Source organism: Berghia stephanieae, chromosome 7 (assembly GCF_034508935.2).
Source record: "Berghia stephanieae isolate SIO BIC M18660-M18661 chromosome 7, UCSD_Bste_1.3, whole genome shotgun sequence".
NCBI classification, from domain to species: Eukaryota; Metazoa; Mollusca; class Gastropoda; order Nudibranchia; family Aeolidiidae; genus Berghia; species Berghia stephanieae.
Window position 1 is genome coordinate 19,506,860 of NC_088366.1, and position 23,423 is coordinate 19,530,282.

The 23,423-nt window shown below is 35.6% G+C and overlaps 1 protein-coding gene across 1 annotated transcript in view; it reads right to left on the reverse strand.

The window, feature by feature from the left end:
- Positions 1-219: 219 nt before the first annotated feature.
- LOC144976487 (angiotensin-converting enzyme-like) overlaps positions 220-23,423 on the reverse strand; it is a 67,584-nt gene continuing 44,380 nt past the window's right edge. Inside the window, exons 19-30 of the mRNA XM_078920776.1 lie at positions 20,036-20,123; positions 18,081-18,224; positions 17,390-17,451; positions 16,848-16,977; positions 15,540-15,637; positions 14,781-14,953; positions 13,737-13,861; positions 6,066-6,164; positions 3,973-4,117; positions 3,518-3,616; positions 1,088-1,210; positions 220-597 (exon numbers count right to left, since the gene is read on the reverse strand). Of these exons, the coding sequence (XP_078776902.1) occupies positions 336-597; positions 1,088-1,210; positions 3,518-3,616; positions 3,973-4,117; positions 6,066-6,164; positions 13,737-13,861; positions 14,781-14,953; positions 15,540-15,637; positions 16,848-16,977; positions 17,390-17,451; positions 18,081-18,224; positions 20,036-20,123 (1,548 nt within the window). The 3' untranslated portion in view covers positions 220-335. The remainder of the gene's footprint in view (positions 598-1,087; positions 1,211-3,517; positions 3,617-3,972; positions 4,118-6,065; positions 6,165-13,736; positions 13,862-14,780; positions 14,954-15,539; positions 15,638-16,847; positions 16,978-17,389; positions 17,452-18,080; positions 18,225-20,035; positions 20,124-23,423) is intronic.

Sequence of the window (23,423 nt, forward strand, 5' to 3'; positions counted from 1 at the left end):
TAAGACACATGCATTGAATTTGACCATTTTCTCAGCAGGCAGCCAGAGTAATCTTCGAAGGAGAGGTGTGGTAGAGTCAAACCTCCACCTTCGAAAGACCAATCTGGCGGCATTATTTTGGACCGTCTGCAGGCACCTGAGCTTATTTTCCGAGACACCAAACAAAAGAACATTACAGTAATCCAGCTTTGAAAATAAAAGAGAAATAAAAGGTTTCTTGGTAACATCCCCAGAAAGGAACTGTCGAATAGATCCATTTTTGTTCAAATGACACATCAATGATTGGATCATTGTCTTAATTTGGTGGTTCATCGACAGTTCTGAATCTAAGAATGCTAACAACTAAAGTAAATTAGATTCATAATTATGACGAAACCCATCAGGAAAACAGACGGGATAGCAGGGATAGCAGCAACTCCGATAGAAAAGTTTGGACATTCCGGCTCCCAGCCGATGTCTTTTCCGTTCTCTTCCTGTAAAAATTTGAGAAGTGGATCAAAATATTCCATCAATGGCTGGACACTCATTGATCTTTGCCCGGTCAGCTTTTCTATCGCATCCTGCCATGGTCTAGACGATCCAAGCTTCAACATATCACTGAAAGTCACAGGGTAATCAATAAGTAATTGCGCTGGAATTTAAAAAATCAGTAACGAGTAACTTATTCCATTTTAAGTATAATGGATAACCATCATTTTAGAATGTTTTATATATTAATAAAGGTAGAAATCTGAAAAAATGTGCATGGAACAGTACAAGGCAAAAACAAGGAACAAACATATATTGATAGGTAGATAGATAGATAAATAGATAGATAGACAGATAGATAGATAGATAGATAGATAGATAGATAGATAGATAGATAGATAGATAGATAGATAGATAGATAGATAGATAGATAGATAGATAGATAGATAGATAACAAACAAACAAAAAAAAAATATATATATATATATAGAGAGAGAGAGAGAGAGAGAGAGAGAAAGAGAGAGAGAAGGGGGGAGGGGGTTGCGGAATTAAAACCAAACGAAATACAGCCAAAAAATGAATAGTTTTTAAAACTGGCTCTGATTCTTTTACTACTCACCCGATAGCTTTGCCGGCAGCCTTGTTGTTGTAGATGTCACAATGATGGAGAGGTTTCTTGTTTCCTGCAATGTCACATGCTGCTTTGTGAAATTGGAATTGGAGCACAAAGCTAACAAAATAACTGCGAAAATAATGTAAGAAAACATGGATGTATTTAATGATAAACAGATCATAATATACACATAAATTTGTAAACATTAACACGAAATATGCACAATAATAGAGCGCACTTTACATTTCACAGGCCGCTTCACAAAGTGCATTTTTTAATTCCCATTATGGAACCCAATGGAAAAACTACTGATATCCAATTCTGAAATGTTTATGACTACACCCCCCCCCCCCCCAACCCCTTGAGTAATGTTAGGAATCTAAATTTTTCTCTCTGTAAATATAACCAGATGGAGAAAATCACTGCATCCATAACTCTTCTGGATATCTGTGGTTTTCCGCCTGTACTCTTCAAATGTGCATTTTATGAAGTTAGGCTTCCTTTTTTGTTACAATTATTCTTAGTAACTGTTTATAGCCTAGAACTCATACACGCTTGAGTTAAGTTGGTTTAAAGATGAAGCTAAATTAGTTTAAGCTCAATATGACCAGAATTAGGAAATGTTTTAAGGATTTCTTTTCTTTCTTTTAAAAAACAAAAACTACTTTCTCATTGGAAGAATATATCTTAACTGAAATTGTTCAGCTTAATTATATTTTAAGGGTCGGGTTAAGCTCACACATCATACCGTTTTCGGTTGGTTGGTCACATTTGAAATCAAACTTTGAAAACGACCCATTGTATCTTCGATTGCGGGCCTATGGTTTGTCTTGTGTATAGTATTGAAGATATGATAGGAAACCCTTCAAAGAAGGGAAAAATAAAGGGAATGAGTTTTTTCCTTAAACAATTTTTCAATTTGACCAACCCTTTTAGTGGTTTCATTTTCATTTAATTGGTTAACTGTCATACTCTGGAAAGACATGCATTAAAAAATTTTGGCCGGAAAACTCGTCCTCAAAAAAACCCTCATCAGGGCAAAACCTCTCAAACCTGGGAATTTGAATTCGGGTGTCTTTCCAGAGTACGGCAGTTAACTAGTTAATTTTGCAATCTGTGTTTATAGTGTGGAGTTCTTAATAATTGTGAAGCCGAGTGATTCGGTGTTGATCCGGTTTTGATAGCTTTCTTACGTACCCACAGTAGCATTAAAATGTTGCTTTACAGCTTGGAAAGAACGTAGCATCAAGGCTAACTGCTTCCTGGTCACTGCAATGTTATCATGTGATATTGTTGTTTTGGGAGGAGGGTTGAAACTCCGCGCGATAATTCAAAAGGAGCCCGTTTAACAGTTACTCAACAGGATAAAATTGTCTTAGTTTGGCCATGTTTCTGGCCATGTGACATTGGCTAAAATCATTATGCAAGAAACCTTGGAGGGAGGCAGAAGGAGAGGACGACAAACAAAATGCTAAATGGAAAATGTAAAGAATGGACAAGAATGGACATCCCAAAACTATTTAATACACTGAGGCAAATCTAGATTGACGGCCCCTAGTACAAAATCATCTTTCATGCCTCATCTGAGACAAAGTCTGGCAGAAGATTGAAGTAGGTGAAATGTGATATGTAGCCATTGAGAACTGGACATCCCATCCACATATAGTCATGTTCGTCAAATATTTTTTTTCTGGGTGAACCAGCGTTGCTTAGATTTGAATTTTAATCTTAACTTTGAAAGTTTGAGTTGAAATAAATGTCGCCACCAAATGGAGTGAGTGTAGTCTCTTAGATTTTAATAGAGTAGTTCTAATTAATCATTGTGACTTTAAACTCAATTCTCTTTATTTAGTTAATTACGACAAAACACCAGGATGACACGGTAAGTCATATATTAGTTGCTTGTCGGTTCGTCATTGACAAATGATAATTAGTTGCTGTACTGTGTGCGCGGAGCACTTAACGAAAAATTAAGTGGAAGATAGCTTGTGAAAATTACCTGAAAGTGATTATTTCCTTTTTTTCAAAAAAGAAGTAAATGAACATGGAATCATTCAACTTTAATGCTTTTGATAAATTACAACTGATTATCTCCCTTCTATAACTTCCTCCTTCAGGACACGCTTTCCCATTTCTGGTACAATACTAGCTCACTGACTCACTGTTACAAAAGTAGTCCTTGAGAGTCAAAGAGCATATTATTCAGTCTGAGATGTTCCCTAATCCTTTGAATAAGACGTTGTACTCTCGCAAACTTCTTTTCTCCAGATCTATGGGACTCAGGTACTCAATTAATGTTTGATATACAGACAAATAATAAATCTTCTCGACTCTGCCGGGATTTAAATTGGTCACTTTTCTTGTGAGACGGGAGAACTACTGAATAAGCAATTGGGAACATTATAGCCAGCTGTGTTAGTAAGTCTGCTAAAATACCTGATGTAAGGAATATTTTCGTGAATCTGAAATGTCGCTCCAGGGTCAAAATCTGATGACGACCTTTCAACAGGTGGATTTACTCCTTCATATTTACACCTGTGGACATAAACATTATAATTCTTGTTTTAAGCTTCGACAACAAATGTCAGCAACATGAATCACATAATTACTTGTCAATATACCAGATTTCGTTTCTAAGTCACAATAGCTAAAGCAGCGTAATGCATCAAATTGAATAAATATAAATATTTTTTGACATGCAAAGTTTGAAATTACGTTTTGATAACACAGGCATATCTTGCAAGAAGAGCAACTTTGTAAACAAATTGAATTTGCTTTCTTTAGTGCAAAGTGGCCCTATTAGTTTCCCTAGCAATATCCGGAAAGTTTTCATGAAATTTTTTTCATAGGCATAATAAATAAATTAATCACAAAATAAATGGGATTCTCACCTAAGGTCCCACCAGTGTTTTGTGTAATCGTCTGGTTTAATGTCACCCCTGAACATACTCCAACGCCATTGATCAAGTATGTAGCCAAAGGGCAAAAAGGCAATCTTCTGAAGGGCCATGTTCATTAGGAAATTGATATCAGACTCTATGATATAAAGATCAAACAATTCAACAGATTTGCATAGCTTACGTACATATCGCTTCAAATAATGTAACTATCAGTACGTGCATTTATGTTTAGCATTGAAATACGAGACCAGCCTTAGCCGATCTTTTCTATCTGGAGTACTCACCTCACCTTACCTCAGCTCAGCTCACGTCACTTCACGTCATTTCCCTGACCGAGGTGTTCGTAGAGGAGACATGCGTGCTTTCTTTGCAGCAAGGGTCCTCGATCCAGATCTGACCTCAGCTTTCCACATTAGTGTTTTGACTGTCCACAACAATTCCTTTATTCTACATTATCCATCCAACACTTTGTTTTGTCGTCTTCTCCTTCTGCCTTTCTCCAGGGTCCCTTGAAAATGGTTTTTACCAATGTGTAATGGCGAGAAACATGTCCAAACCAAAATAATTTTCTTCTTTTGACTATAGACAGGATGGATTCTTGTGGTCTTGTTATAGAAGCAACTCTTCTGTAAACCTTTTTCATCAGACATATGGTCTGTCTAGATGATGCCCAAAATGCGCCAAAAGCATTTGTTTTCGAATGTTTTTATCTGAAGTAATACAATATTCATAATGCCATCCAGTATGGTTTTAGGTTTAAAAAAAAAAGAGTTATAAAATCACAGTTGATTACAAACACTTATGACTTCAGAATTTATTGTTTTTATTCCAAAGGTCAAATTGATTTTAGATTTGTTTAAGTTTTGTCAATTTAGATCACAAACGACATTTGGTTTAATCATAAAATGGTACCCAAATAGTACTAGAAAATAGAACATGATCATATGAAATACAAGTGAGACTAGGAGTATATCAAGAAACATTATTAGGACAATTTTATTTTGTAATCTATAATAATGACATTAATCAATATGTAATTCCAAGCACATGGATAAGATTATTCACACATTTTAGTTTCTTTTATAAACATATATTACGCACTGAAAGCAATAAGCAAAACTTGCAAAGATATCTTAATGCTTAGATCGTAAAAATGGGTAAAAAATGGAAAATGACAATTCATTCTGATTTCTGTCAAGCTTTTAGAATTACAAATAAAACTACACAAATGAAATCGAATTGCATAATCCTTGACAGACTTCAAAAGAAACTAAACATGGGGGATATTGTTGATTACAGTCTTCAATGTACAGAACAAAACGAATGTATACAAAAGGCAAATTCCTTCTTAGGATGTCTTTAACGTAATACATCAACCTGCCCAGAGGTGCTTTATAAAATTCCCATTGGGATCCACACAATAAAATATGGAAATAAAAATAAGAAAAGTCCAGATTAATGAAATGAGATTTCAGATGACCGCAAATCATTGTCGTAAAATAGATGCACACATTCACGGTGTCATTTTCTACAAGTTAAGGTGGTTTTGACAATATTTTACAGAAAAAGACATTGTACGCGTTCTTGATCCAAACAATAACCATCATGTTTTGCCAATAATTTGAACTATTTATACTTCACCAAAACGTCCCAAATGAAGAGAGGATTACTGGAAAGATGTTCTGAACATTATTTTCTAGATAAATGATAAAAAGAAAAACAGCGTCGATATGAAACAAACAATTTCCTATCACAAAGTAAGGGATAAGGTTAATATGAGGACGAAATTGTGAGATACCTGAAGATATCTTTGGCCTCGAGCCATGTGAAACACAATGAAAGTTAATCTTATTTCATCTGATTGTTTCTTAACGAAACCAAAAGAAGTGAAGAAAAAGACAAACATAAACCACTTTAACATACAGGTCAGGATATCACGTTTTCTTTACTTACTCCGAATGGAACAACCCGCCAGCCTGTCTCCAACTTCTCAGCAATGTTGAGATCAAGGAACTAATTCGATTTTTAAAATAATTTAAGACGTTATAGTTAGCAAAATAGTTCCATGCTTTGACTAGGCTCACCGTTATCATCTTTAAGTTCTTTGAGCAGTCCGAGGGTGTTCATATGTTCGGGTGTTTGTACAGACAATGCCATCATGTCTCCAACAGCTTCTTGAAATCCTGTCAATTCGTTGAAGAGATATAAGAGGTCAATCCATAGGTTATTCATCTACATTTATATATTTGTAACAAACGCTCTCTTTATATTTTTAAAAGAAGAAATCGAGTTTGTGGAAGTGAGAGAAATTATATTTCCATATTTATGATCATTTTTAACTTTGAATTTATTTTCAACATCTAGTTCATTAGAATATAAAACATAATCAGATGGTTTCGTCACAAGTCCGATACAGAAACAAAAGGTATGGGCTTATATATAAGTTTGTAAAGTAGAGTGATTTACGTTGGTTAGAGATTTGGTGTTTTTTTTCCATTACAACTATGAAAGCATAAACATAAACTTAAACATTTCAACTTAATGTCACTTACCAAAATTTTAAAGTTTATCATTTTCTGTCTCTGTTTTCTATGTCTACATTATTTGTTGTTTGTTTGTACATTCAAATGCCATGCTTTATTTTTACTTTTTATCAGCCTGTGTTGGCAATGTGAAATCCTTCACAATCTATTTTCGAAATTCTATTTACATTACAAAACCATTATAAAAGTTTGTTTTTATAATTAGTTTCATATTTTCATCAATTGGTTCTCTCCAAAATCTATTTGTTTATGCGTGTTTACATGGTTCTATATCTACATTATTTATATATTTATACATCCAAATTATTTTTACTTTTTATCAACCTGGTTGGCTATGTGCAATCCTTCACAATCTATTATCAAAATTCTAGTTACTTTACAAATCCATTATTACAACTCTACTCTACTTTCAAGTCCGATTTTTATAGGATTGCTTGTAACTGCTCTATATTTTATGAATATTTTATTTTATTTTATTATATTTGATGTTTATTTTTCTTTTAATTAGCGTTATTAACGTATTTTCAACAATTAGTTCATGACAGTGTATAAACTGTGCTAATATAACGATGAATGATGTGTAACATTATGATGATTTCCATTCAGGATCAATAAAGGATATCTTTAATTATCTTATCTTATCTTAACATCATATCAAAGCAATATATAAAGACAGAAGCTTTCTCGTAGCCTTTTTCATAATGTCTAAAATGTAATATATTAAAGATTGATTAAGTTTTGCATAAATTTAAAGCATGCTGGTCTGTTTCCAATGTATTGATAATAATACAATCGATTCCAGTTATGATTAGCAAATCGGTATTGCCAGCGCTGTTATTACTTTGCCTTATGATCCATTTCGAAACATCATTGAATGAAGATAAAGATATGAAAAAAAAGTTTGTATGAACTGTAGTTGAAAAGAACACAGCAAACTATTTCACACGAATACAAACTCCCCTCTCATGGCATAAGTTTACCTCACTGTATACATTAGGAAGAACAAAACAAGGAATCGTTCCGATAATGGCAACCAACCCCCTCCCCCCTTCCCATTTCAAGAGGGAGATGATTATTAACTGGCTCAATAAGATCTAGAAGGAGGGAATGGGGATATGCCTTTCAAGGCATAATGAACGGTGCCCCTGTTTCGAACCGAAATAAGTCCCGGCAACCCTTGTACGTAGCTTCTCCTGACTTTGGACAGACCTGCATATAGTATGAGTTGGAAGTCGGTTTGGACGAATTCAATCCCTCGAAGGGCGGGAACATCGACTCCTCGAAACGGGGGGTGGGGGGAAGAGTACCCAGGCTTCTTCACCAATAAGAGGAGACATTGGATGGCAGCGAATCGACTTCGGTCAAGAACTCGCTTTCATCCGGCACAACCCCTTCATCAGTTGGGACTTATCACATGTCCAAAGTGTACCCGTTGTGATCAAGAGCCCAAAACCGCAGAGCATCGAGTTGATTGGTGCTTTATGACGAAGCTTCCGAGTGGGTTCGCGACCGTGCAAGATTACGGTGAAGAGTTTGCGTCCTGGATAGATCGTAATAACATAGTGGTATTAGAACCATTAGGAGCTTCTGCAGATATGGTTGAGCAATAATCTAATAACCCCAAAGTAATCTGATTATCCAAAGATCCGGGTACCCAAGAACATGTTTAATCAAGGCATTCATAGAATAGTATAGTATAGTAGTAGTAGTAGTATAGTAGAGTAGTAGTAGTAGGTAGAGTAGTAGTAGTAAGTAGTAGTAGTAGTAGTAGTAAGTAGTAGTAGTAGTAGTAGTAAGTAGTAGTAGTAGTAGTAGTAGTAGTAGTAGTAGTAGTAGTAGTAGTAGTAGTAGTAGTAGTAGTAGTAGTAGTAGTAGTAGTAGTAGTAGTAGTAGTAGTAGTAGTAGTAGTATTAGCAGTAGTAGTAGTAGTAGTAGTAGTAAGCCTCGCAGTCCGAATTATGTTTGCTGAGAATTGTGTGATTCAGTCATGGTGGATAAGTATAACTGCTCTCTCCATCCATGTTTTTAATTGTTTCTATTGGTCACGGTCCTGGGCCAGAGTTTTGAGGCTATCAAGATCTTGTTGTGACTTTAGTACGGAGGGCACTGCAGTTTTTTTTTAGATCTTCAGAGATTAATTCGGCTCATCTGAATCCAGACGCAGTATATTTCTTATCTAATTAAAATTATTATCTTATTTGTTTAATTAGGCGTTAACTTGTTATTGATTTATTTAGTATTTGCGCTTCAGCAAAAGGATTATCTGCCAATCTTATGAACCTGATCTTTCCCTACCCATGTATGCCACTTTATCTACTTCCACCTGTCTTCTTTAAATTAAAACTTTATTTCTGACCTGTCGGGTATCCAGGGCGCTTAAAATCAGTTGGGGGGGGGCTTATCTGATCTTTCTTTTTTCCAGACAAAGCAAGCAACAATTTTATTTTAAACATCTCCCCAAAAAACACTCTCCCCGTCGACCGAAGCTAACTTTTTGGGAAGGTTTTTTTTTTCTTGGAGTGTTATTTGTTGCTTGGTTTGGCACTGTTTGATACACACTTTTTCAGAACTTTATTTAAGAAGTTTCCCTCTCTAGGTAAATTAACGAGTAAAATATTATGATAGATAATATCATAATTCATCAAAATTCAGTAATCTTTAATCAAAGCAGCAGAGTTCAAACCATGCAATTCTCACCATTAACTTTGTACTTGGCTTGGGTGAAATTTTTTTTTAATGTGTATTGGGTGCGGTGAAATATGAGCTGTGATGGCCTGACAAAATGTGCCACATCGTGGTTAAATTCGAATCCCTGGAAGTTAGTGTAAATGTCAAGAGCAATTATTCCTAAAATAAAACACAATTAGATTTTTCAATGGTTCTTGATTAGCGACAAAGACACAAGTTTTTCAGTAAAGACTCAATTTTGACAGGTCATTTTTTTGCTCAAATCTCGAAAATGTGGTTAGCACGACATCCAACATAATTGACAGGCCATTACAAATAAATATGGGTTAGGTTTGTTAAAATAATTTGCCGGGTTTTCAGAATTTTATCCAAAAATTTACACTCATTATAAACAAAAATAGATTAAGGAATTCAAACAGTAAAACAACAAATAAATTCTATAATATATAATATTGTCGAGCAAAATGAGATCTAAATTACAGTGTCAAGTTTTTAGAGCTGCAACAATATATTTTCTTTTAATTTTGTGATCTTAATGGTTGTGTCGTAACGAATGTGACGATTTTCTTATGGTTGGGAAGGAGGGGGTTAATGCAAACATTGGTGCTTGAGGCTCGAAGAAGTAAATGACAAGAATAAGATGAAATAAATTTACAAGGAAAAGTTATGTGGACGTTTTGAGTTTTCTCTTTGTCAACAAAACAACGCAAATGAGACACTAAAGACCTCAGCAATGCCATCCTTTCATCTTTCATTCGTTTTCTGTCTGTCATTCATTGTATTTTGTTGGCAAAGGGGAAACGCGAAACGGACACATCATTTGTCTTTAAAAATTGAATAGAAGTTCCTATCAATTCTATTACTGCTATCTAAAATTATAGGACAAGGCAATTAATGTACAGTAGAGAATTTCCAAAATCGTATTGTATTTAAGAATTTCAACTTTTCGTTTCTTTCGTGCTATAGAGGAAGGGTACTCTACGTAACATTTTTGGTTAACCGCCAGGTCATGTGGATAATTAAGGTGCTTAATGGAGAACAGTGTCAGACAACAGTGTGCGCTTTTAACAAGAACAATAAATAGTGAAAGACCAATATGTATTTTTGCTTCAACAAAAAAAGCTTCAGTTATAATAGAGTTATTAGAGAAAACCAAGACCCTTTGTTTGTTTGGTTTTTCCTCTTATTTTTTTGTTCTTTTCTGGGTATTTGTTTTCCATTTTCTTTTTCTTTTTTCTTTTTTATTTTTGTTTTTTTAGTGTGTGTGTTGTTTTTGTTTGGTTTATTATTTATTTTTTGCTTCTGTTTTGTTTTGTTTTTTGTTTGTTTTGTTTGTTTTTATGTTTTTTTTTTGTTTGTTTTTTTTTTTTAGGGGGGGGGGGTCTTTTTGGAAGGAGGCGGAGGTCGCCTCATTACCATTAACTCACAGATGAGATGTAAAAGGCTCCATACACGCACGGTTTTGATAGGCGTCCGAACCACGATCAGGCAAACCGGGGTGAAAACGCAATGTGTGTGGCCAAATACCTGGCCGATAAACCTAGGTACGGTCGATCGCCCGCACAGCCCGCTTTGCTTATATTTTTCGAGGCGATCGGCGATCGGGGGCGTGGCAGTATAAAAAATTGGACAATTTTTTTCGGATTTTCGCTGTTTTGACGTCAGATTCGTGATCAGCGTCGAATTTACAATAGGTTTGATACCAAGAACTATGTTTTTACTCCAAAAATTGATGAAATTAGAAATAAATTTTAATTAATATTGAGGCTATGTGGCCGACAGGAAAGTGCCCCTCCCTGTTTTGTGATGGATCAAGTGGTATGACTCTCGCTTTCGGATCGGAAGGTTCAGGTTTCGAGACCCGCTCTGAGTGGCGCAGAGTTGAGTCCTTGGAAAAGGCTCTTTACTCACATTCTCTCACCGTACTCAGGTGTAAAATGAGAACATGGCCGTTCGTTGTCTTTGTTGGGAAAAAATGTCACATCGCCTGACAGGCGTCATGTCTCGTCTTTCAAGTCTAATATTGCTGTTGCCTTGGGACCCCTTGTAAAGCGCTTTGAGCACGTGGATATTGCGCCAAATAAATGCTGTGTTATTATTTTTTTTTAATAATATTTTTATAAATGTTGCGCCAGGAAGAGGTAGATGGCAAAAGTTTCGTTCTTGTTCATCGTAAAACTTATAAAGGATTTCATACAAAATAAAAAATAGTTTTCATAATTTTCAATGTAATGATATAATAATATGCCAGTTCTTTTTTTTTTTTTTTCCTCCTCACCCGTTGACGCGACATGACGGTCGACCTTGACACAGACATTTGGGATTGGCAGATGCCAAAAAGCCTTGGAATGGGGTGGGCATTGTAACCTTGAATTATAATCTACAAACAACGCCCCCCCCCCCCCCCCCCCCCCCAAAAAAAAAAAAGAAAAAGAAAAGAGCTGTGTGCGTGTGTGTGGTGGTGGTGGTGGTGGGGGGGGGGGGGGTGCGAATGCGAGTAGTCCCGAGGAGTACCCGTTTAACCTGCTACGGGAACACTGTCGATTTGTTTTATAAAATAATAATAATAATAATAATAATAATAATAATAATAATATAATAATAATAATAATAATAATAATAATAATAATAATAATAATGATGATGATAATAATAATAATAATAATAATAATATATAATAATAATAATAATAATAATAATAATAATAATAATAATAATAATAATAATAATAATAATAATAATAATAATAATAATAATAATAATAATAATAATAATAATAATAATAATAATAATAATAATAATATAATAATAATAATGACGATAAATAAAAAATCTTTATTGTCCACAAAATGGAAAAATTTCCGTGGTCTACGTTGCTTTTAAACTTAAATCGGATTGCAAATGTATTGATGTTATGCGTATTGGAAAAATACTCACGACATCTCCATCGGGGTATAACATATTAACACACAAAACTGCAAACGCGAACGTTCATTGTCTGATTGATATAACTTAGTGATAAGTTAATTATAAAATGCTGTCTAAAAGCAATAACAACGGGTTGACTAACGTCAAATTCATTCCTTCTATTGATGCTCTGTGTTAAATTAAAATACTCACAAAGTCCGCCAGCCATAAATATCACTCCAGCCCAAAGATCTACATGGAACCTTGAACGCTATAGTCTGATATATTTTAATGAGAACTAATCATAAAAATGGGTGTCAAAAAACAATAACAATGAGATGAGTGACGTCAATTTGGTTCCTTCTATAAATATCCAAGAACTTTACTCACTCCATCCGCTCTCTCCTCCTTCAATACATATGAATCTATTCTCTCATCACTTTTTTGTGCGGCTATGCATGTGATCTTGTGAAATGACACTCGCCTTTGGATCGGACGGTACTGGATTCGAGTCCCGCTCTGAGTGGCGCATAATTGAGTCCTTGGAAAAGGCTCTTTACTCGCATTCTCTCACCTTGTTCACTGTTAAAATGAGTACCTCGCTGTTTACAGCGTCGTCTCTGTCGGGAAACAATTGCAATATCGCTTAACAGTCATGTCTCGTCTAACATGTTTTTATGTTGGCCAAAGACCCTTATAAAGTGATTTGAGCACCTTTATTGAATATAGCGGTATATATAGCGCAAGTAAATTTTTCTCTCTTTCTCTTTCTCTCTCTCCCTCTCCCTCCTCTCTCTCTCTCTCTCTCTCTCTCTCTCTCTCTCCTCTCTCTCGACATGTTAGATTATTATAGCTATTGCTACATATGATGCGAATATCTTGGACGGTTATTGATGCTATGAGTTTAGGTAAAATGCTCGCAACATCCACCAGTCGGAAATAACGTACCGTCATACAAAACTACGAGTAACCTTGAACGTTAAAAGTCTGATTGATATAATTTAGTGAGAACTAATTACCAAAATGACTGCCTTAATACAATAACAAAGAGTGGAATGATGTCAATTTCGTTCCTTCAACAGTCTAATTGATATAATTTAGTGAGAAGTAATCACTATTGTGGCAAGACGAAAGATAGAATAACAGACAGTAACTGGGATCGGTTCTGTCGGCCACATAGCCTCACTATTAATTAAAATTTATTTCTAATTTCACCAATTTTTGGAGTAAACACACAGTTCTTAGTATCAAACCTATTGTAAATTTGACGCTGATCACGAATCCGACGTGAAAACAGCGAAAATCCGAAAAAAATTGTCCACTTTTTTATACTGCCACGCCCCCGATCGCCGATCCACTAAAAAAAATATCTCCCCGTATGTGGGCAAAAATCATCTACGATAAACGCAGGGATGGGGTCAAAGCGATAGGTCATCCGTCCCGCTACCAGCGGATGTCGGCGTCTATGGGGGGCTTAAAATAATGAATATTAGCTGTGCAATATTATGTATATGGTGGAGTCAAGAGTATAGAGTCAGTAATAGTGACTTGTTATAATAATATAATACAAGGATAAAATGAATGAAAATTAGATGATGCAGTTTTCAGAGAACACACCAGGATTAGCTCCATCTCGAAATTTCACTGGTAAATCTTTGTATTGAAGATAGTACTCGATATGTCCAACCTCGTGGTGAGCAATTTCAAAATGGCTTTGAGTGACCTGAGTGCACTGTTTTACTCTGGTTGATTAATATACGAAGAATATGATGTAGTCCGACCATGATAGTAATTGTACTCCCAAAAACAATTACATTATCGTGTTTGGAATTGAAGCAGAGAGAAATATTGGAATTATCAATGAGCTGGGTTCTGGACATGCGTTGTCTGGTAGGTGATAATGATTCAATGGGAGAAGCAGAAAGAGGAGGAGGAGGAGGAGGAGGAGGAGGAGGAGGAGGAGAGGAAAAAAGGAAAAACAACAACAAGAAGAAGAGGCCGTAGAAGTAGTAGTAATAGTAGTAGTAGTAGTAGTAGTAGTAGTAGTAGTAGTAGTAGTAGTAGTAGTAGTAGTAGTAGTAGTAGTAGTAGTAGTAGTAGTAGTAGTAGTAGTAGTAGTAGCAGCAGAAGAATGAGAAGAAGAAGAAGAAGAAGAAGAAGAAGAAGAAGAAGAAGAAGAAGAAGAAGAAGAAGAAGAAGAAGAAGAAGAAGAAGAAGAAGAAGAAGAAGAAGAAGAAGAAGAAGAAGAAGAAGAAGAAGAAGAAGAAGAAAAGAAGAAGAGAAGAAGAAGAAGAAGAAGAAGAAGAAGAAGAAGAAGAAGAAGAAGAAGAAGAAGAAGAAGAAGAAGAAGAAGAAGAAGAAGAAGAAGAAGAAGAAGAAGAAGAAGAAGAAGAAGAAGAAGAAGAAGAAGAAGAAAAAGAAGAAGATGAAGAAGAAGAAGAAGAAGAAGAAGAAGAAGAAGAAGAAGAAGAAGAAGAAGAAGAAGAAGAAGAAGAAGAAGAAGAACTACACCAAGAACAATAACAAAAACAACAAGAACGACAACAACGACAACAACAAAAATAATTACAAACAAAAGAGCAAAAAGTAGAACAAGAAGAACAATCACATAATCAAATAATAATCAATAATCAAATAAATAGGATGTATAGCTTACGTTACCTGAAATCTTTCTTGTTGAAAAAATCCCAAGCTGATGCATGACATTCAACTTCTCGGCCATCTGTCGGTTTTTCAAGCATAGACTTTTCCCAGAACTCGTGTGGCATTTTAATCAAACCAAGTGATTTATAGAAATCGTCAGCTGTGCGAAATATCTTGCTGGCAGTGTAATTCTGGAGTTTCAGGGAAAGGGTGAAAAGAGGGATATGGGAAGAGGAGTAGATACAGGGTGGTGAAACAATTTAGATCACATAATCACTTAACTAAAATGTTCTTGAACAATTACCCATAATAAATGTGACTCGTTGACTAGAACACATCTAGGCAAGGGGTTACTGAAAAGGGACTATTTAGTCTCTGGTACAAAACATTCCTATGTACAGAAAGATTTCTACCCAAGATAAAACTTTGTGTTTTGGCTATGTATCGTGTAAATGTTGCTGCTCGAAGCTCGAAGAAATATATAACAATGTGAAATTGAATCTTCAGTTTAATAAACGAAAACAGATAATGCGGACGTTTTGGGTTTCCCCTTTATCAACAAAACAGGATGAAACACTGCAGGTGAATTAGATAATGTCTCATTCGTCTGTAGTGTTTCATGAATCCTGTTTTGTTGATAAAGGGGAAACCCGAAACGTCCACATTATCTGTTTTCGTTTATTAACTTGAAGCTTACATTCAATTTCACATTGTTATTTATGTGTCTATGTGTATAACAATGTAGATTCAGACAAAAATATTTAAAGTATGTCTTACTTGTTTCACCATTTCGTCTGTTACATCCATTGCGTTTTTGTGCTTAAATGGCATGAGGACTTTAGCCAGCGAAATCCACTGAAGGCCCCACATGTCACCTACATTGTGGATTATGAAATGAGTCATATATTTTCTAAGAAAAGAAGGTTCTCTTGTTGTTGTCTCTGTCAAAAAGGAATGGAATATCGCCTTACAGACGTCGGGTCTTGTCCTTCGTGTTAAGCGTTAAGCTGTTGGCGAGCGTTTTGAGCACGACTAATGGATATAAATGCCCAGGTATTTTTTTTAGAATGAGATCATAAATTGTCTACTTTTCAATTGGCTTTGATGGTTTCAGTCAGATATGAGCTGTTATCGGTTTAGTACATATTATGATGTCTGGAAAGCTAATTGTTTTCAGATGGTTTAACAGTGGAGCACTTACAAAACAAGATATGGAAACGGTATCTATTCATTATGCAGAAGGTGTTTTTTTTTTCTTCCTCTTATACCACGGTATATGCAAAAATGATTCGGAAGCTCGGTCTGTCATATTTTATGAAAAGTATTTTTCTATAGACAAGTGTCCCACTCAAAGGATATCAATAAATTGTTACTAATAATGCTTCTGTTAGAGTTTGATATTCATTTCCGGCTGAACTTGTTTTTTCTACTCTGACAATTTTTTTCTTATTTAAAGTTGATGAATTAAAATAGAATGTATATTCAATACTCGGAATAGTCTAAATCAGTGTGTCTTTTCTTTCGTCCTTTTTTTTATTGAAATGGACCAATTAGAGCATAGAAAATAGATAAACAACAACTTTAGTCTTGGTATAGTAGTACGAGTAGTAGTAGTAGTAGTAGTAGTAGTAGTAGTAGTAGTAGTAGTAGTAGTAGTAGTAGTAGTTGTAGTAGTAGTAGTAGTAGTAGTAGTAGCAGTAGTAGTAGCAGTAGTAGTAGCAGTAGTAGTAGTAGTAGTAGTAGTAGTAGTAGTAGTAGTAGCAGTAGTAGTAGTAGTAGTAGTAGTAGTAGTAGTAGTAGTAGTAGTAGTAGTAGTAGTAGTAGTAGTAGTAGTAGTAGTGATTTGGGAAGGAGGAGAAGGGGGAGAAGAGGAAGAAGAAGAAGAAGAAGACGGAGGTGGAGGTTTAGGAGTAGGAGGAGCAGGAGGATGAGGAGGAAGAAGAGGAGAAGGGTAAGAGGAGGAGGGGGAGGAGGAGGAGGAGAAGAAGAAGTAGTAGGAGCAGGAGATGCTGGTGTTGTCGGAGGTGGAGAAGTGGGGAGAGTCGACGGAAAAAAAAATTATATAAAATTAGATTCAATCCTCACCTAATAAATGTGCCGGAATATGTCCGGAGGATGGAAATTTATCAGCTCCATAAACCGTTTTCAGTTTTCTTCTCACATAGGCATGAAGTTGTTCATATAAGGGACGGAGCTGTTCAACTAACCTCTTTACCTGATCAAATAAAGATAATATGTGATATTGCGTATCAAACCTGTACTATGTCGGGATTAAATTTATAATAGAAATAGAATTCAAGGCCAAAATCACTGTAATCACAATATTTAGCTCTCTGGAGTCCATGTATGGCACTCATTCTCTTTTAATAAACCAAATTATTCTCAATCAAGTTTCATAATTGTTTCGTACTTAGAATGATTTTTTTTTTGTCTTTTACATTCGCACATAATACCATTTTGAGGCTCGGTTAACAAATACTATATGATTCGTGGTTCCCATAATTATGACAATCTATGAAGCTTGTAGTGAGGATACTCAGATACTAGTTTATAGATTGAATTATCTAATTTTTCTCCCCCCCCCCCCCCCTCCCCCGCCCAAGAACCTCAAAGGTCAATGACATTACCTCATCTTCAAAATCATCCATATCGTAGGCCGATCGCCAGAAGTCTCCCGTGTCGGAATAACCTGCAATTAAAATAATGTAAAGGAAATGAATCTCCGAGTCGATTGAATGCTCTCTCTCTCTCTCTCTTTATCTCTCTATATATCTATCTATCTATCTATCTATCTATCTATCTATCTCTCACTCTCTCTCTCACACACACGCACACACTCTTTCTCTTTACTCTTCTCTTCTCTTCTCTCTTTTTTTCTTCTCCCTGCTCTCTCTCTCTCTATTTCTCTCTCTCTCTCTCTCTCTCTCTCTCTCTCTCTCTCTCTCTCTCTCTCTCTCTCTCTCTCTCTCTCTCTTTCTCTCTCTCTCTCTCTCTATCTTTTTTTTTTCTTCCTCTTGTTCTCTATCTCTCTCTTTGATAGAGCTCCGAAGAAAATTAGATTGAATTATCCATAAGTTTCAAATTGTAAAATCTTTTCGTAAGAATGTAGTTGGGTGGATAATACTAACGATGAAGTGGAAAATCGAAAATCGTGCAGATATCGATATTTTACTCTGGGTAAGATTGCAGATATCGATATTTCACTCTGGGTAAGATTGCAGATATCGATATTTTTACTCTGGGTAAGATTGCAGATATCGATATTTTACTTATTATTTATATTTTTATCTGGGTATGATTGTGACGTGGGACATGTACCTGAAATGGCTAATGCCTCGTTGTAGAGTGTTACAAATTCAGAGTATAAATCTTTCATTTTCTTGCCAGATTTATCTCTCCATCCTACCCAAGCTTTGAGGAGACGGTCGTAATCCCTTGATTTGGTGAACAGTTCTGTTAGGCCTAGAAACGAAAATCATAATTAAAAATTTTGTTGACACTATGACTATCGAATTTTTAACAAATATTTGGTGAAATATCAAAAAAAAATATGAAGTGTAAAATATAATAGTCTATTTACAGTGAAATATCCTGGGATTTGGGGAACAGTTCTCTTAGGCCTAAAAATGAAAATCAGAATTATAATTTTTGTCGAACATATGACTACCGAAATTTTAGAAAAATATTTTTAAAATATCAGTCTGCTTATAGAGAATATCACAGTACTGAGACTGCTTTACTGAAAATTATCAATGATTCATTACTGTCTTGTGATACAGGAAAAGTCTCCATACTTACTTTACTTGACCTGTCACCGACCTGTTAGCAGCTTTCAACACAATAGATCACACCATTCTATATAACAGTCTTCTCGAGAATTTTGGAATCAGTGACCCGTCCTTCAATGGTTTAAGTCATATCTAAGTAATAGAATACAATCTGTCTTGATTGATGGCAAGCAGTCAATTGATTTACCATTGAACTGCGATGTCCCACAAGGCGCGGTCCTAGGTCCAGTGCTCTATACTCTGTACACTATGCCCCTCCGGCGCGACATTATTGGGCCTCACGGAGTGAATTATCAAATGTTTGCAGATGCTACGTTGCTGTCTAAGTCTGTCGTCCCGTCTAGCATGCATATGGCTTCTCTAATGTCAGGAAGACTCTAGTATGTCTATTTCAAACAGCCACGTCTCCCTGACAGATAGAGCAAAAAAATCTTGGTTTTGTACTGGACGACTCTTTAAGTCTGGAACACCAGATTAACCAGATGGTGAGGATCATATATTTTGAATTAAACAGATTGCAAAGAATGAAACGGTTTCTCCCATCCAACCAGCTTAAAGCAGTTGTCTGTCCTCTCATTCTGTCACGCCTCAACTATTGTAATTCGCTGTTGGTGGGCCTTCCTGACAATAAAGTTGACAAACTCCAAAAGGTACAGAACAGGGCGGCCAGAATGGTTCTGGGCATTAGTGGACACGAGAAAACAAGTGTACAAAACTATGCTCAGAACAATACACTGCTGCCCTTTCTAGCCAGAATCGAATACAAAATTGCCCTTTTTTCTTTCAACGCACTAAATTCCCGATCTCCGAGCTACATTCAAGAACTTGTGGTCCACTACTCCCCAATTCGCCAGCTTAAGTCATCGGAGATCCAGCTACTAAAAGAGCCAAAACACGGCTTACTAATTTCGATGATATCTCTTTTTATAAAGCAGGACCTACCATTTGGAACTCGCTTCCTTTGTCAGTAAAGTTCTCGGGCAGCGTAGAAAATGTAAAGAAAAATCTAAAGACTTATCTTTTCCAGAAATTTTTATCCTAGGCATTTTCTTATTGTTGAGTAAATTATACGTTTTATTTTTTTGGATTCCATATTGTTGAATGTCACTTTCATTTTGTAAAACTTGCATAGTTAGTGTGTGTGTCTGTTTGGTTTTGTACGAGTGTGTTTATGGTTTGACAAGTATATTGTAAAGCGCTTTGAGGCTTCGGCATTTAGCGCTATAAAAGAAGACTTTATTATTATTATTATTATTATTATTATTATTATTATTATTTATTATTATTATTATTATTATTATTATATTATTATTAATATTATTATTATTATTATTATTATTATTATTATTATTATTATTATTATTATTATTATTAATACTATTATCATTGTCATCGTAATCATCATTATACTTATGTTATTGTACTGTATTAAAATCGGGTTTACCCCCAAACCTGGAGGGTTAATATTATTCAGAGATTACTTGCCTGGTTCTAAGGACAAGCACTCCGATGCCGAAATGCAAACTTTTGCTTTAGCATAGATGGCATCAATCTCTTCTTTTAGTTCTGAGAGCTGAAATCAACAAATACAATGTTTTATGGTTGCAATTGTATCGAAATGGTATAATTTCTGGGTGAACTGGGTGATGATAATGAATTTAAGCATTTAAACAGAACATTATCTACTTAACGTGCTCAAATCGCTTTAAAAAGGGGTCCTTAGCCAACAGCAACACTTAACATGTTGGACGAAGAATGATGCCTTTAAGGCTACACTACCATTTTTTTTCCCGACAGAGACAACACTGTCAACGCCCAGGCTCTAATTTCACACCTGAGTTGGGTGAAAGAATGTGAGTAAAGAGCTTCCAAGCGCTTCCAATCTATTAACTGCGCGCCAATGAGAGCAAGACTTTAACTCCAGACCATCCTGCCCAAAGACGAGTGGCACATCACTAAACCACATATCCGCAAAATTGAAATTGATTTTTAAACTTAGCACGATTATTGTGACCCTCCGCCTCGAAACGGTATTAAGTCGGATTTTTCAATTTTGGGTTTTTGGTACCCAATCATAGCTTATATTATGCTTAAAATTTTGATACCAAATTTATAACATTCTGATTATTCATTGCCCAACTATGACCGTTTGAAGTAGGGAGAGTGTAAAAACCAAGTTTTGAGAAAATCGACTTTGAGGTGAGGCACCGTTTTCACACATAATCAAATCAATGGACAAAGATAACTCCTCAGATACGGGCATTGAAAAGTTGACGAGAATAGTAAAATTTGCAGAGACGCCAATTTTCAATTTGACTCACAGGAATTTCAGACACCACTCGGAGGAATTTCAATGCCGAAAGAGGAATTTCCGCACACACAAAAAGGGAATTGGGGTGATATTTGGTATTGTGTTTACATATTGTATAGATCTAAATAGAGAACTGATTACAAATATTTTCTGATAATATGAACACATTGCCAAATACAACCCCAAAGTTTCCTTATTTCAAGTGAAGAAAAGCTCCAAAACATAATGATAGTAGTGAGGATGCTGTTGTGTTGGTGGTTGTAGTAGTAGTAGTAGTAGTAGTAGTATAGTAGTAGTAGTAGTAGTAGTAGTAGTAGTAGTAGTAGTAGTAGTAGTAGTAATAGTATTAGTAGTAGTAGTAGTAGTAGTAGTAGTAGTAGTAGTAGTAGTAGTAGTAGTGGTAATAGTAGTAGTAGTGATGATGATGATGTCATAATGGCTGTTGTAGTAGTAGTAGTGGTAGTGATGATGATGTGGTGGTGGTGGTGGTGACTGTGGTTGTAATAGTGGCAGTGGTTGTAGTAATAGTGATGATGTGGTGTGGGTTGTTGTAGTAGTAGTGATGATGTAGTGGTAGTGGTTGTAGTAGTAATGACGATGTGGTGGTGGTGGTTGTAGTAGTAGTGATAGTGATGATGATGTTGTGGTGGTGGTTGTAGTAATAGTGATAATGATGTGGTGGTGGTGGTTGAAGTAGTAGTGGCAGTGATGATGCGGTGGTAGTAGTGATTGTAGTAGTAGTGGTCGTGATGAAGAAGCGGTGGTGGTGGTGTGTGTGTGTGTATGTGTGTGTGTGTTTGAGAGAGAGAGAGAGAGAGAGAGAGAGAGAGAGAGAGAGAGAGAGTGCTAAAAGTGCATCAAGTGATAAGTAGTAGTGCCGCGCTGAGGACCGGTCCTTGGAACAACTCGATCAACGCCTTGGGCGATTCCATTATCTCCGTTAATGGGGATAAATTTCAAATTTTATTCACGCTAAATTATCGAAGTAACAATGAAGTACGGTGAGCAAATAAAGAAGGCATCACCACTCTTCTCTAATTAGGTTACAATTTGAAATGAGTGTGACTACTCCGTGTGTTTTACTCCTGTAGACCACGGTTTTCATCGTGTCGCGGTCTCAAGTCTTTAACGGTTCAAGAATGAACGATCCCACGGTCCCAAAGGTCAAAACGGTTCGAACTTCCAACAGTCTCTCAGGAATGTTCAATGTCGAAAATGCGGTTTTCATTTTCCAGGGACCGTAGGACCGTGGTCCTTAAGCTTGCCAAGGACCGCCCCGCACTAATAAGTAGAGCAACACGAACTTTTAAAACCAACGAGGCTAAAGTTTGAGGTCAAAGTATTTGTTATTAGCTATTATTGGCAAGTGCAGCCTTGGAAATGGTGGCTCTCTGAGAGAAAGTCAACTCTTGTTTTGAATATTTCACTGATAGTTGCTTTTTTAAACTTTAAATATATATAACTTATCGTCAATACTTATGTTGAATTATTATGTTTTCATGTAGAAAAATGATTGTAGTTTATGAAACAACCAAAATCTGAAATTTGATCATTTTGACCATCTCCACTTTAAAACCGGTTTTCTTCGTTTTCCAAATCCCGACTTAATACCGCTTCGAGACGTAGGGTCACATATGAAATTTGAGTTAAGATGGTTGCCTTGTTTGAAGAGAGTGAAGTTTGTTTCGTAAAATCCAATAACATTTAATTTCACATTTATTTTCATCGTGTTGATTTTAAACTCAAGTATTTTCATGAAGTTCTTTCTGACATAACTTCAGGTTGACGCGATAATCAAACATTAGTTGTTGAAAAGGTCGTTTATACCCGTAGATGACTTATCTTATGACGTTGAAAAGGTCGTTTATACCTGTAGATGATTTATCTTATGACGTTGAAAAGGTCGTTTATACCTGTAGATGACTTATCTTATGACATTGAAAATATCGTTTTATACCTGTAGATGACGTATTTTATGACGTTGAAAATATCGTTTTATACCTGTAGATGACTTATCTTATGACGTTGAAAATATCGTTTTATACCTGTAGATAAGTCATCTACAAGTATAAACGACCTTTTCAACGTCATAAGATAAATCATCTACAAGTATAAACGACCTTTTCAACGTCATGAGTTAAGTCATCTACAAGTATAAACGACCTTTTCAACGTCATAAGATAAGTCATCTACAAGTATAAACGACCTTTTCAACATCATAAGATAAGTCATCTACAAGTATAAACGACCTTTTCAACGTCATAAGATAAGTCATCTACAAGTATAAACGACCTTTTCAACGTCATAAGTCATCTACAAGTATAAACGACCTTTTCAACGTCATAAGATAAGTCATCTACAGGTATAAACGATCTTTTCAACAACTAAAATCTTATGACATTGAAAAGGTCGTTTTATACCTGTAGATGACTTATCTTATGACGTTGAAAATATCGTTTTATACCTGTAGATGACTTATCTTATGACATTGAAAATATCGTTTTATACCTGTAGATGACTTATCTTATGACATTGAAAATATCGTTTTATACCTGTAGATGA